Source organism: Mustela lutreola, chromosome 15, assembly GCF_030435805.1.
Source record: "Mustela lutreola isolate mMusLut2 chromosome 15, mMusLut2.pri, whole genome shotgun sequence".
In the NCBI taxonomy this organism is placed as follows: Eukaryota; Metazoa; Chordata; class Mammalia; order Carnivora; family Mustelidae; genus Mustela; species Mustela lutreola.
Window position 1 is genome coordinate 41941747 of NC_081304.1, and position 16167 is coordinate 41957913.

Below are 16167 nucleotides of genomic sequence, written 5' to 3' on the forward strand. Positions count from 1 at the left end.
AATTTTGTCGGAAATCTCATTATCTTTTTGGTTATCTGATCATATAAGCTTCTTACTTTGGGTTTAGCTTGTCTTCCAGATAAATTGCCAAAAATGACTCCAGACAGACTGGTCTTTTTAACAAAGGACTTGCTTTATAACAGAAAACATTTCCTGTCCGGTGGGTGGTTGCTTGTTTTTTCTTGTTTTGTTTTCTGTTTTTTTACTATAAATACAATAAAGATAGAGGAAAATGGATTTAAGTTCTTTGGTTTTGTTTTGTTTTAAAAGATATCCTAAAACATCATGGCCAAGGAAGAGAGTTTTTTAAAATATGTGTTATTTGAACACTAGCCTTTGGGAGAATTTGATAAACAACTTGGGGTTTTGGGGTTGGGTTGGATTGTTTTGTTTTTCCTTTTCGGTATGGTTTTCAAACATTTTTTAAAGCTGCCAGACTCTTTTTTTCAAATAAAATCTTATGCTGCAACCTCAACTTAGAAAACAGTGTTAGTTCATCACTTAAAATATTGACTCATGAAGTTGATCAGTGAGGATGCTGGAGTTTGGAAAGCCGTTACTCTCTTATCTTAACCTCTGTGCTCCCACTTTTTTTTTTGGTGGCCCAGGATTAAGAAAATCTTATTTTCTTAATATGAGAAATTCCTGAAAATAAGCCGAAGTTGCTGGTGGTGCTGCTGCTGCTGTCTGCCAGCAGCTCACCTTCCAACCTCAGCATCCTTTTCAATGAAACAGAAATAAGAAAAGATTTATTCCCAGGTCTGCCAATAAATTAACCAATCGTTCTTATTTACTATTGTGTTACCGGGCTCTAGCATACTATCCAAACCAAAAGAAGCATTCAGTTAAATATTTATAGCACAAAGAAATGAGTGAAACTAGTAACACTGGTATTCTACAGTGTAGTACATTTTGACATATGTATTTAAGTGTGAATAGTATTTTAAATAGATAGGTACAGGGGAAGTTGAGGACTCAGTTTGAAACCCATAGATATAAAGAAATTTTACTATGTGTATTCCATAAAGACGGTGAACATAGCTCAGGAGGTCTTTAAGATAGGCCCCCCTTTTTTTCCCTATAATTCCTTGATAAGCCTTGAAAATACATAGTTTGGTTTCCACATTAAACCTAGAAATATGCATTGAGCTGTCTTTTTGCTTTGCTTATCAGTTAAGATGAGCGAGAAGAATTTTTTTTTTTAAGATTTTATTTATTTGATACAGGGAGAGCACAGGCAGGGGGAGTGGCAGGCAGAGGGAGAGAGAGAAGCAGGCTCCCTTCCAGAGCAGGGAGCCCAATGCAGGATTCTGTCCAGGACCCCAGGGTTGTGACCTGAGCCAAAGGCAATCGCTGAACCAACTGAGCCACCCAAGCACCTGAGAAGAATATTTTTAAGATACATCATTTTATGTAGAAATAAGGAAGTTTGAGACCTTTTTTCCTCCTTTACAAATAAGAGCAAATCATATATTGACACAAATATGCAATACCTGTATCATTGAAAACTTTTCAATGTTCAGAGATCCATCAAGATTCTGAATTTTTGCTTATTGTGTTTTACTTTATATATCTGTAAATATATTTGTCTCTTAAATATTTTGATAATCTTTTCTATTTAGATTTGTGATTTTGGATTGGCCAGAGTGGAGGAATTAGATGAATCCCGTCATATGACTCAGGAAGTTGTTACTCAGTATTATCGGGCTCCAGAAATCCTGATGGGCAGTCGTCATTACAGCAATGCTATTGACATCTGGTCTGTCGGATGTATCTTTGCAGAACTACTAGGACGAAGAATACTGTTTCAGGCACAAAGTCCCATTCAGCAGGTATGATTTTACTTTAGGCTCTAGTAGCTTTCAATTCTATTACAGATTTAAAGGAAAAACTGTCTTGCACACGTGTCTTGGGCTTATTCGTTGTACTGTCTAAATTGCTTTTGGCAAATTGAGGTTCACTTAAAATTCAGAAAAGTTAGGAAGTTGAAGATGACAGATTCATTCTGTAACTTACGAACCTATTAGAAGGAGTGTTGACTTTATTACATGCACTGATGCATAGTACCTGACTGCTGTAACAATTTGCACAGGTGTAATCTTCCGTAGTTAGAGGGCCTCTGTTCTTTCTGACTGAATGGGTCAGACCTGAAAATGTATTTGATGGCTTCATGTACTTACACTTTGTGCTTAGAATATAAATTGTGAATGTTGATTTCCTTAAATCTGAACATTTAAGAACATTTCTAACCTTTATTTTGGAGCTAACATATTTAAATATGGCAGAGAACATTAGAAGCTTATTAAAACGTAGCTTTAGGAAACCATTTGTGATACTTTATCTGCCCTAAGAGTGAATTCGTCACCCTCCATGTTTTCTTGGGATAATTCCTAAGTACTTTTTTATCCATAAATCTTAACAATAGTGTTTGCATGAGAATAATGTAACAATGATGTGCTTAGTCTTCAGAATCAAATTGGTGGGTTCAAATCCTAGCTCTGACACTTACTATCTATTAATTCTTGGGCAGATTAAACCATTCTGAGGATTTTGTGCACGTTAAAAGTAATAAGTTGAAAATGAGGCCTGGCACATAGTGAGCTCTCAACAAGTGTTAACGGCGGTGAAAGTGATGCCAGGATGCTTGGGATGCAATGGTAAATAAGACAAAGTTAGTTCTCGCCTTTGTGCGACTTTCACATGCGACAGAAAATAAATAAGTACACAAATAAATATAAAGCTAAGTAATAATAAATTCTGTGAAGAAAAATTGAACCAGGTTAGGGATAGGAAATGATGCTAGGGCAAAGCAGTGTTAAAGGATTCTCTGAATGGATGACATTCGAAGAGTGGCTCAAGTGAAATGAGGGAGCGAGATACTGGGTAAGTTCCAGGAAAAGGACAACCAATATAATTCAGCTCCTGAGGCAGGAACAAATGTGGCCTGTTGGAGGGATGGCATGATCCAAGGAGAAATTGTAGGAGACCAGGTCAGAGAAAGAGAGAGAGCCTGACCATGGTGACTGGATAAGGACTTTGAATTTTATTCTGTCCAAAGTGTAATAGAAAGCTGTATGAAGGTTTTGAGCAAGGAAGTGTTATGACTTGATTGATCACATTTTTAAAAATCACCCTGACTACTGTGTATCTTTGTAAATAATACCTGCACTTGACCCAAAATGGAGTAATTTCTTTTATGCTCTTCTAGAAAAGAATTAACTAATACATTAGAAACTGTATCTGCTATGATCAGCATTTGAAATTATTTCTCTGCTATACATTCAGTCTATTTTTATCAAGTTTACATCTTAAAAATTGATCCTGGTGATAAAAAATTATCATATATACTAATAATGTTGGGTACTATTGACAGTACCCACTTTACTATTCAGGTTTTTTAGAAAGTAGATTTTAATGGACTACCTGTAATACCCATCATGTCTGGACATGAGACATGTCTACCATACAGAAAAGCTTAAATAGGGGTGCCTGGTTAGCTCAGTGGTTTGAGCCTCTGCCTTCAGCTCGGGTCATGATCTCAGGGTCCTGGGATCAAGCCCCGCATCGGGCTCTCTGCTCAGCAGGGAGCCTGCTTCCCCCTCTCTCTCTCTGTCTGCCTCTCTGCCTACTTGGGATCTCTGTCTGTCAAATAAGTACAGTCTTTAAAGAAAAAAAAAAAGGAAAAAGAGAAGTTTAAATAAAAGTTAAGAGGGGCGCCTGGGTGGCTCAGTGGGTTAAGCCGCTGCCTTCGGCTCAGGTCATGATCTCGGGGTCCTGGGATCGAGTCCCGCATCGGGCTCTCTCTGCTCAGCAGGGAGCCTGCTTCCTCCTCTCTCTCTCTGCCTCTCTGCCCACTTGTGATTTCTCTCTGTCAAATAAATAAATAAAATCTTTAAAAAAGAAAAAAAATAATAATAAAAGTTAAGGGGTTGGGGCACCTGGATGGCTCAGTGGGTTAAGCCTCTGCCTTCAGCCCAGCTCATGATCTCAGGGTCCTGGGATCAAGCCCTGCATCAGGCTCTCTGCTCAGCAGGGAGCCTGCTTCCCCCCTCTCTCTCTGTCTGCCTCTCTGCCTACTTGTGATCTCTCTCTGTCAAATACATAAATAAAAATCTTAAAAAAAAAAAAAAAAAAGTTAAGGGGCTGTTCGGGACACCTGGGTGGCGCAGTCAGTTGAGCATCCGACTTGACTTCAGCTCAGGTTATGATCTCGGGGTTGTGGGATCAGCCCCACATCGTACTTAAGATTCCCCGTCTCCTTCCCACCCTGTGTGTGTGTGTGTGTGTGTGTGTGTGTGTGTACGCACGCACGCACGCAAATGTTTGTTCTCTCTCAAATAAATCTTTTTTTTTTTTTTTTTAAGATTGATTTATTTATTTGACAGAGAGAGAGAGACAGCAAGAAAGGGAACACAAGCTGGGGGAGTGGGAGATGGAGAAGCAGGCTTTCTCTGAGCAGAGAGCCTGTTGTGGGGCTCTGTCCCAGAACCCCGGGACCACAACCCAAGCCGAAGGCAGATGTTTAACAACTGAGCCACCCAGGCATCCCTCAAATAAAGAAATCTTTAAAAAATGGGGAGTTGTTCAATTCCTGTATATTGAACAAGGATCTTGGATTGCTGCTTGGAAAAATACATATATATATTCTTATACATATGAAGCAACTGGCGTAGGTAGGATTCAGCTATCTTATTTCCCAGAGAAATGCATAGGGTCTTGAGTTTGCCAGTCTGATGTAGCCACTGACAGAGAACTCGCATCTTTCTATCATCAGTATATTTTAGGATGAGAAATCAAGACGTAAAGTGGGAAAAGAATCTAACTTCTAAATGGAAGTAGTTACTTTCGGTAACATTTTCTCTGTATCTCTAAGAAATAAAAACCCTAGCAGACTTCATGAAAATGTTTCTCATCCATGGATCTTACCCATTTTAGACAACTTTCTGAATGTTCCCATTGGTTTTCATGAGCCAGTCATTCTCTTCTGCCTTTGTGGTAGTTGTTGTTAGAGGTCTAAAAGTATAACCAACACACTTTTCCCAAAAAGCTTTCTATAGAAATCTTCTGGGGAATACAGCTGCTTGATCATCTCCGTTATCCTGGAGGGCAGTGATCCTTGTCTAAACTTAATTGGTGTTTTGTTTTTGGTTTTGTTTTTTAAGATTTTATTTATTTATTTGACAGAGATTGAGTGCATGAGCAGGGAGGAGGAGCAAGGGGAGAGGGAGAAGCAGCTCCCCACTGAGCAGGGAGCCTGATGTGGGACTCAATCCCAGGATCCTAGGATCATGACCTGAGCCGAAGGCAACTGCTTAACCAACTGAGCCACCCAGGCACCCTAAACTTCATAGTTTTGATAAGTGCAGAAAATAGGGCTTTATATCAGGCAATCCCAGTACAAGGAAAAGAAGTATTCTGTAGGTAAGAATTTTCCCTCCTGGAGGAATCTGAATGACATGTTATTGCTAATTAGGTTATGAAGTTAGAATAGTTTTCACACCACAGAAAATTGTGAAGGTGGTTTCCTATCTACCAAAACTTGAGAAGACCATTTTCTGTCATGCTCAGCTCACTAAGGTGGTCTTGTGCAGTGTTACAGTTTTTTCTAAGAATGACCATTTTCTGCCAGTGTAAGAGACTTCTAGAATAACTAGAATGTAAATGATGTGTATAGGCCCAAACATCAATAGCTTAGCTTTCATTTCAGATGTAAAAGTTCTGAGTATTTACTGAGTCACAGCTGCCTGATTTATGGATTAATTCCTTGATGAGCCTGAATCCATTCGAAGCATCAGAATCCATTCATTAACTGTTTGAAAAGAAGAGTCATTAGCCATGTGCAAAAGAGCAGTTCACCCCGCAAGGATCATAGATACTGTCTTATCAAGACCCAGGGCAGGTACATGCAGATTCTTATTTCTATAACCTTAGAATGCCCTGCTTGCCAAAACGCATTTAATTTCTGTCCTGTGGGTTCCTAATAAAAACATTTTTTCTGGCTTTTTTAATGTCCAGAAAGTGAAAGTAGGGGCTCCTATTAGTTAATCTAGAACTTACCTTAAAGGCTTGTTTTCATTTCATTGTTTACATTTGTTCCTTGTCTTTAAGGGCAGTGATTTAAGAGTAATGGAAAGTTGTTTCCATGAGCTCTTACTATCTGTCTGTATTTCATGTTTCCTTGCAGCTGGATTTGATCACGGATCTTTTGGGCACACCATCGCTGGAAGCAATGAGGACGGCTTGTGAAGGCGCTAAGGCGCATATACTCAGGGGCCCTCATAAACAGGTAAATGAGAGGGCGGGGCCTATAGTTGGTAACCACCTGGGCAGGACTTCTCTTCCAATAGAATAATGACTTGAGACTTTTTAAACAAAAACATGACTTACAGGTTTTATTTAGTTTTTTAGGTCACAGTCATAAATAAGAAATTGTTAAATATTTGTTAAACCAAATAAAATATCATCATTCCCAATGCTGTGGGAGAGAGTAAATACTTCTGTAGCACTGTTGCTAAGAAATGACTCCTGGCATTTTGTCTCCTGGTCTTTGATTTGTCTGGGAAAAGTTACTGGGGTGGAGCTTTCACTTGTATATCAAGATGTCTTTTCTGAATACTGAGCCAAAATACCTGGTTTCTCTTATTCCAACCAAGAGTATGAGGCTGATTCTATTGCACTCTTAACCACTCACACAGAACCATGTTTGAGCTTTTAGAAAGGAAGTATGAAGAAGAGATTGCCAGATTTGCACTGATCAATATTGCTTGTAACCAGTCACTGCTGAGAAAGACAAGAAGATGGCTTTTATCTCCACATAAGCAGCATTTTTTAAGGAGAACTTTTCCTAATCTACTTTGGACAGAACAGCTTACTGATGTGAAGGGAAATAGTTTTCCTAGGAACAGCAAACTGAAACAGAAAGAAGGCTTGAACAGAAAGACTCGGCATCTAATTTTCATGGGCTCTGCCTTGGTTTCTTTTAAATTAGTCATTTATAGGGGCACCTGTGTGGCTCAGTGGGTTAAAGCCTCTACCTTTGGCTGGGGTCGTGATCCCAGGGTCCTGGGATCGAGCCCCACATCAGGCTCTCTGCTCAGCCGAAGAGCCTGCTTCCTCCTCTCTCTCTGCCTGACTCTCTGCCTACTTGTGATCTATGTCAAATAAATAAATAAAATCTTTAAAAATATAGTCATTTTTATGCTCTGATTGATCATTACATCTGATTAATCTGAATGACCAAATGACAGACAAGAGTTTGATACTCCTCTCAAATTAGCAGCCAGATATTTAGGCAGGGCCTGTGCCTTGCCCCTGCAGTTTCTCTCTCTAATTCCAGTGTGACTCCAAAGCTCCCATTTTTACATCATAGGGGGGGGCAATGGGTTAAGTGTGTTCTCTTCTAAAACCAGTCAGAACTAGAAAAACAGAGATGTGGATGCTGGTATTTTAAATAACCCCCTGTTGGTTATATCTTTCTTTTGTATTTAGTTTATAAACTGTGAAATAATTTGAGCCCTAATTCTCTTAGAAGAGCACACAGTAAGTCTTATCCTGGAGGAAGGTTCTGTATTAATGGAAGGAACTCAAAAGATCTATTATGTTCTATTTATTGGCCATTATCAGGAATATTAAAGTAATTTATCAATACTTCATGGTAAATGTGTCCTTGGAACTAGCAAAATAATTTTCCTCTTTCCCTGACCTTAGGTCAGTAAATCTTTCCTGGCTAAATGTAGCCAGTAATGAAATGTGATTAAGATCACATACCCTGGTGCCACCCTTCCATCTCTAGAGGAATTTTAACTATTGCTAATGGTTGCCAGCTAATTAATCCTTTGTGTCAGAGCTGCTGAAGTGCAGCTGAGAGAGCAAGGCTTCCTAAGGAGTTTCTTCCCTGCCTTCCTCCCTCCCTGCCAAAATGGTAACATACTGCACCGAAGGTATCTGTGTTCTCCTTTGAGCATTCCTGGCAAGTGAGTCCTTTTCCTTCTAGAAAATTTTTAAAAATCTGTTAGTTGTAAAAACCTTAAATTTTCAATTAATTAAAAAATAGTTAAGTATCATATTACTGTCTAAAACAAAGGAGGGAAGAGGGGCGCCTGGGTGGCTCAGTGGGTTAAGCCGCTGCCTTCGGCTCGGGTCTTGATCTCAGGGTCCTGGGATCGAGTCCCGCATCGGGCTCTCTGCTCAGCAGGGAGCCTGCTTCCTCCTCTCTCTCTGCCTGCCTCTCAGTGTACTTGTGATTTCTCTCTGTCAAATAAATAAATAAAATCTTTAAAAATAAATAAATAAATAAATAAAACAAAGGAGGGAAGAAAGGAAAATTTAAAGTCCTATGTTTATTTAACTAGTTAAGTAGGTTAAGATGTTAAGCAGAATTTTTTCCTTCACATTTTTACATGAACCGGCCTCTTAACAAGAATGCCTCTTAGAATTTATTTTGTTTATTATTAAGTTTTGTGTGATGATCTTTTTTTTTTTTTTTTAAAGATTTTATTTATTCATTTGACAGAGAGAGATCACAAATAGATGGAGAGGCAGGCAGAGAGAGAGAGAGGGAAGCAGGCTCCCTGCTGAGCAGAGAGCCCGATGCGGGACTCGATCCCAGGACCCTGAGATCATGACCTGAGCCAAAGGCAGCGGCTTAACCCACTGAGCCACCCAGGCACCCTTGTGTGATGGTCTTAAGAGAGCACCACAGCTACCACTAAATATAAATCAGCTACTAGAATATTTTGGTTTTGAAGAGAAGACTGGTAGGGTGGAAACAAATTAGGTGACCATTTTTCCTCAAAGGCTAGATACACTTTGCACAAAACTTTAAAGTCTTTTTTTTTTTTTTAAGATTTTATTTATTAATTAGAGAGAGAGCACAAGCAGGGAGGAAGGGCAAAAGGAGAGGGAGAAACTGACTGAGCAGGGATCCAGATATGGGGCTTGATCCCAGGATCATGACCTAAGCCAAAGGCAGATGCTTAACCAACTGAGCCATACAAGTACCCCAAAACTTTTAAGTCTTATCTTTAGATGCTTTTAACCAGGGCTAGAAATGGTCTCCTGAGTCAACTGTTCATGGTCTTTGAGCAGTAACCCAGGTAGACTGGTATAGAGTAAGTTATGCCTACCATATGTAATTAAAGGTAAATGAACTTAACATATTACTTAGTTCCAGTTTTTCCCCAGTTTAGAACTTTAGGTTTTCATCTACATTTGCTAGTTGATCTGTATACCATTAGTGCTCTCAAGAAAGGTTAGCAGACCCTTGAAGCTCTTTACTTAGACCATCATTCAGACTCTACTTTTCCCCTTTCCACTCTCTATTCCTTCCCTTACCCCATGATGCTTATCTTTTATGCCTCTTGTTGGCCTGTTAGCAGCTGTTTGAAGGTATCTCCATTCATGTTCTACCTGTTTAGAGCTGAGATCGGAAGACACATACATACCCATGCCCAAGTATATTGGTATGTAGCCACTTGGTTTTGTTTTGTTTTGTTTTTTTAACTTTAAAAGATGAATTTGGTCCCAAATCCAGTATGGACACCATAGCTTGTGTAGTTCTGTACATGATGACTGTTCTGCAAAGAGCATAGTTCTTAGCTCAGTGCCCCACACCAGATATATGCTCGTTTATTTCTTTGGTCTGTAGTGATGAAGAGTGCAGGCTGCGGTGGCAGTGTCAGGCTTAGCACAGTGCACAGCATGTTGCTGGTGTCCCAGGAGTTGTATGCTACAGTTTTCAGACAGACTGAATGTGAATCCTGCGTCAACTGGTAACTCATTTTGTGATCTTGGGTAAATTATTTAATCTCTGTGTGCCTAAGTTCATTCTTCTATAAAAAGGGAATAAAAATGGTTCCTACCTCGTTAAATTGTTATGATGATAAAGAGATAGTGCATGCCAGGAAGCATAGAATAGTGTCTGGCATTCTAAACATTTAATAAATATTAATAAATATTACCGGTTAAAGTTACCACCCTAACATGGTATAGCTGTAGCTTGTGATTTTTTTTTTTAATATATACAACATTATGATCAAATGGAGTTTGTTCCAGAGATCCAAAGACGATTCACCTACAGAAAATCTAATAATGTATTTTGACATTTTATTTTTTTTTTTAAGATTTTATTTATTTATTTGACAGAGGGAAATCACAAGTAGATGGAGAGGCAGGCAGAGAGAGAGAGGGAAGCAGGCTCTCCGCTGAGCAGAGAGCCCGATGCGGGACTCGATCCCAGGACTCTGAGATCATGACCTGAGCCGAAGGCAGCGGCTTAACCCACTGAGCCACCCAGGCGCCCCGTATTTTGACATTTTAAATGAGAAAAATCATGATTATCTCAATTGATGCAGAAAAGGCATTAGATAAGGTTCAGTCCTTTTTATGTGCTACCATGTTGAAAGTTCTTTACAAAAACCTATAGATAAATTTATAGATAACTATATGAACAAGGCAGAATAAGCTGTATTAACACATTACTAATTAAATGAGATAAAAATGCATGCACAGAGAAAAAGCCTCTAACTTTTAGAAAGGACTCAGAATTCTTTTTTTATTTAATTTTTTATTTCTTTATTTGCCAGGCAGAGATCACAAGTAGGCAGAGAGGGGTGGGGGAAGAGAGAGGCGGGGGGTTGGGGGAAGCAGGCTCCCTGCTGAGCAGAGAGCCCGATGCGGGGTTCCATCCCAGGACCTTGAGATCATGACCAAAGCTGAAGGCAGAGGCTTTAACCCGCTGAGCCACCCAGGCACCCAGGACTCAGAATTCTTAATGAAACTGCTTAAGCTATTGGAGGTCTTCCCAAGGCAAGATATACCTTACTGTACTTATACTAAATTACTGGATATAGGAGTTAGATAAACTATATATAAACTCATGAGGAATACTTCTAAAATTTCAATACAAGTTTTTGAGTTTGGACTATAAAAAGAAAAACTTTTTTCAAGTAGATCCCACTTAAGTAGCTACTTAAAGTTAGATGGAAATAGCCATCTTTACTATTAATAATTATTTCTAACAATATTTAGAAGTGTGCTATATACTAGTCACTGTCCCAACCACTACATTAGTTCATTAAATCCTCACAGCCCTATAATATACCATTTGTTCCTTTTTACAAACAGGAGATGAAGGATTACTGAGGTCAAATAAAAAGCTTAAGGTCATAAGCCAGATCTCAAATGTAGGTTTTTCTACTTCTAAAACTTACGTTCTTAGCCAGTATACACTGCCTGACACATATACTTTCACAGCAGATTTTTTTTTCTTAATTTCACTTATACATATGCAAGTAATGTGAGTATATGTAAAATAAAAATTTTACAGTTAGTCATCCATAGCTACCCCCATACTGTCCCAGTCACCTCTAGATTAATGTGAGAATATCTTCCCAGACATATTTTATTTATTTATATATATTTATATAAACAAAAATATGTTCTGTTGTTTGTTGGGACTTCTTAAAAAATACAACCATACATATACAAAAGGAGGATCTAATTGGCTATTTTCTTAGAGTACAGATTACTGTCTCAAATTAATTTTCTTGTGTGGTTGATTAATATACATATTCCCATGGGTGCCTGGTTGGCTCAGTGGGTTAACCCTCTGCCTTTGGCTCAGGTCGTGATCTCAGGGTTCTGGGATTGAGTCCCACATTGGGTTCTCTGCTCGGCAGGGAGCCTGCTTCCCCCTCTCTCTCTGCCCCCTTGCCTACTTGTGATGTCTGTCTGTCAAATAAATAAATTAAAATCTTATTTTAAAAAATATATATATATGTATATACACACACACACACATACTCACATACAGTTTATCAGTCAGCACTCTTCGGTGAAACTCAATTAAAACTGGCTTAAGCAAAGTAGGGAACTTACTGGTTCATAGCACTTTTCATATGAAGTTGTTGATCTAAAGCTGATTCAGTCTTTGCTGGATTTAAGTAGTCAAGTGATGTTCCGAGCCAGGAATCTGATTCTTCTCTATTTTGTTTTCCTGTGTGTTGGCTTCATTTTCAGACAAACTTTCTTTTCCCCTGTGTGTTTGTAAAAATGCAACCAGTGGTCCAGACCTATGTTCTACTAGCATATCAATCCTTCAGGAAAGAACTTTCTCAAACAGATCTAGAAAAATATTTGGAAGGTCTCTGATTCAGTTATGAATATGTTTGGTTATGAGCAATAGAAAATCTTGCTTACTATGGTTTAAAGACATAGGGGTTCATTTTTTCCTCATATCAAGAAGCCCAGAGGTTTGCAGGCTGGAGCTGGTATAGCAGCTCATTTTACGTCATCAAGGACCCAGGGTTTTTTTTCTTTCTTTCTGCTCTGCCATCTGTAGAATATTGATTTCATACCCTCTAGCTTATCTCCTCCTGGCCACAAAATGACTGTAGCTTGAAATCATATTCACATTCAAAGCAAGAAAGTGGAGGAAAGAGGGAGCACTAGTTGGTAGCTGTCCCTTATGTTAGGAAAGGATATTTTCCCAGAAGCCTGCCTAGCAAGGTTCTTCTTCTATGTCATTGTCTAGAACTGTGTAATATGTAACCTCCCAGATGTTAAACAAGCTTAAAAAAAAAAAAAATGAGTGTTTCCTATCTTCTGTAATAAAGGTAGGTAAAGGAGAAGAGGACTGGGGTGGGTATGTGTGTGTTGGATTAGCCAGTCCCTTGGCTATCTTCTGTTTTAGAACCTGTATCTTTCCCAGAGTCAGTCAGAGGTGTTCAGGGGAATATTTCATTTGATTGGCCAGGCCTGGGTCACATGCCCATCCTTGGAATTGAGAGATTGAAATCTGATTTATGAGTGAAGAGGGAGTGATATTCTGTATTTTTTTTTTATTGTTTCTTTTCTACAGCTCAGAATCTTTGGATGAATGCAATCTTAGTTGTCATGACCCAAGTATCTTTTAAAGTAGATACTTGGGAGGGGCGCCCGGGTGGCTCAGTGTTTGGGCGTCTGCCTTCTGCTCAGGCATGATCCCAGGGTCCTGGGATTGAACCCTGCATCAGGCTCCCTGCTCAGCAGGAAGCCTGCTGCTCCCTCTCCCACTCCCCCTGCTTGTGTATCCTCTCTCACTGTGTCTCTCTCTGCCAAATAAATAAATAAAATCTTTAAAAATAAAACAAAAAAATAAAGTAGATACATGGGGCACCTGGGTGGCTCAGTCAGTGAAGCCGCCAGCTCCTGATTTCAGCTCAGGTCATGATCTCAGGATCTTCTCAGGGTTGTGGGATCAAGCCCCGCATTGGGCTCTGCGCTCAGCACAGATTCTGTGTGAGATTCTCTCTCTCCCCCTCTCCTTTTCTCACTTGTTCTAAAATAATGAAATATTTAAAAGAAGAAAAGAAAGTAGATACTTTTTGAGGCACTGACTTACTGGTAGGATTGAAAAGTCTATTACCAGCCCTTAGTCCTTTTGTTCATCTCTTATAAGGTTTAGATTTTCCTTTTTCTTCAGATTGCTCCAACTAATTGTGACAGAAATACATGTAATATTTTCATTAAAGTGAAAATGGTTCTGTCTCCTGACAGGAACCGTATCTTACATTTAATAGATTATGTTAGAGAGTTCATTCAATTCAAACTAATTATTTTTCAGGTCGGGATTTCTTTTATATAATCCCCGCGTGCTCACCATATAGTGCACTGCACATTGTGCATACTTAATTAACGTTGCTGACTGATGATCACAGCTTTTTTTCCACTGGCTAAAAACTTACAGGACAGGACTCAAATGGCCAAGCCAGCCTAGCCAACTCTATTGTGGTGACCAGCACTCTGCCCTTGGCTTATGATGACTGTGACATATCATTTAGGGCCCCTCACCCAGGTCCAGAAGCTCATCCTTGCTTCATTTCACTGACAGTTAATCATAGTCATTAATGGAGGACTCTTTTTTTTTTTTTTTTTTTTTTTTTTTTTTAAAGATTTTATTTATTTATTTGAGAGAGAGACAGTGAGAGAGAACATGAGCGAGGAGAAGGTCAGAGGGAGAAGCAGACTCCCCATGGAGCTGGGAGCCTGATGTGGGACTCGATCCCGGGACTCCAGGATCATGACCTGAGCCGAAGGCAGTCGTCCAACCAACTGAGCCACCCAGGCGCCCAATGGAGGACTCTTTATAAACCTTCCCATCCTCATGAGTCAGCACTGGCGCCCACTCACTCCTACATTGCTACGTGGCTTATAAACTTGCAAAACGAACAGAAAATGGCCTGGCATGTCTTAGAAGGGAAAAAGTAATGTCTGTGAATGCTGAGGGAATTGACAAAAACTTTTTCCCAAATGAAGTATTTAGGGCATATTTCTAAGCATTCTGTTTTTTCATTCAAATGGATTCTGTTGTGCTTGATTGAGAAATATGAACTTCTTATCTAGTTCTGATACATTGTGCCCAGCTGGGTTCAACCATAATGGCTGATGAATTAGAGGGGAAGAAAATAGAATTAGATATTTGGCATCTCTAGTACAGCATCTTTCCCATGGAGCCAGTGCTAGGAACTAAATTATTAGTGGTTATCCTTCTGGAGAGGTATTGGCATAACAGAACTGACTTCTTTTTCTCTGTGTCCCTTCTGAACGTGCAACACAGAAAAGGAGAAAACATAAGATGATGGTTCCAGGCTGTGGTGAAACTTAGCCTTACTTTTAGTGTGTTTTTTAGGATGTAATTCTATAAAGAAAGATAAGATGGGAGAGGGTGTAAAATTTCAGGTTACCTTAACATCCACTCATTTGATTTTCACAAGCTCCTCATGTATCCAGTTGTCCTCATGTCTTAACAAATTTTGCCTTCTAATTTGTCCTCTATTCTCCCTCCTCTAGAACTGTTTGTTCATATGTTTTCCTTGCCCATGCAACACCCAATATTTATCTTTGTTACTCTAACATCTAACCCAGGCCCTGGCATTTTGTGGATGGTAAATGATTAACAATGCTTTGGGTCAGTAGGCTGATCTGTGCCAGTACAATCTAATAGAAGAGAAGGCTGAGGTTTTAGCAACTTACTTGGCCGTAGTGATGGCAAAGTTAGAATTGGAACCCACCTGTTCTAGTATTCATCTCAGTGTTCCTGACCCTGACCCTGACCTTAAGCTATAACACCATCCATAGATGTTATAGATGCTATAACATCTATAACACTAGATTCACTTAGAAAGTGGAAAGGAGGGGCTCCTGGCTGGCTCAGTTGATGGAATATGCGACACTTGACTTCAGGTTTATGGGTTTGAGCCTCGTGTTGGGTGTAGAGATCACTAAAAAAATTAAATCTTAAAAATTATTTTTTTTAAATAGTTTTTTTTTAAAGTGGAAAGAAGAGATTTGCTTATGGTGAGATATTTTGGTCAGTAAGAATTGGCTGAAATTTGGCTGCTAACCTGCATTAACCATTGAAAAGGACCAGCTATTTACATCAAACCAAGAATCAGAATCTTTAAAAAAATATAAATTACTTCATTTTACACAATAAAGAAATTGTTAGGGGAAATATGTAAATCAAAACCTCCACACTCTCCACATGCCACTCCTTGACTAATGCAGATAATTTCAGGACTACCACAGACTTACATATTTTTAACAAGAAATACTTCTCTATTGGCAAACAAATATTTGAGTGCCTATTGTAAATGGGTTCTGTGCATATATAGCTTTTTCTGTCATAATCCTATCGAGTTTCCTATAATTTCTGAGCTAAAGTGAACTTCAGAGATCATTTAGTTCAGTCATCTCCTTCTGTGCTTAAGAATACTGGGATTCTCACATGTTGATTTATCCAATCAGTTAGTGAATTAGAGCCTCATCTCATCTTATCTCTGTTAGTCCTTGATCCTGCAGAAAACTTCTATGAGGTAAATAATTCTCCCGCGATGATTCTGAGACACCTTGCTGCTATTCTTACTGGGTTTTTATTATGTGGCTTTGTTGGAAATAGGCGACGTGTAAGACAGAGTTCACATGCACAGTCTCCATGCTTGACTTTGCACGTACCTGTGGTTTTAAATATTTTTGCCTCCCAGTCCCAGGCATGTTTGGTATTCCCTTCTTGCCTGAGCATTTACAGTATAAGACTAACAGGAGCACCATATTTACAGGATTAGCTTTCATTTTTTGCAGGCTCCTTTGTGAGCTAACCTACAATAGGTAATCCTGCAATATAAAATA

At 39.1% G+C, this 16167-nt stretch overlaps 1 protein-coding gene across 1 annotated transcript in view; it reads left to right on the plus strand.

Annotated features, from left to right (window-relative positions):
• The window catches only part of NLK (nemo like kinase), a 170553-nt gene that overhangs the window by 142156 nt on the left and 12230 nt on the right, over positions 1–16167 (plus strand). The window contains exons 6-7 of the mRNA XM_059150511.1: positions 1623–1832; positions 6185–6286. Coding sequence (XP_059006494.1) covers positions 1623–1832; positions 6185–6286 — 312 coding nt within the window. The remainder of the gene's footprint in view (positions 1–1622; positions 1833–6184; positions 6287–16167) is intronic.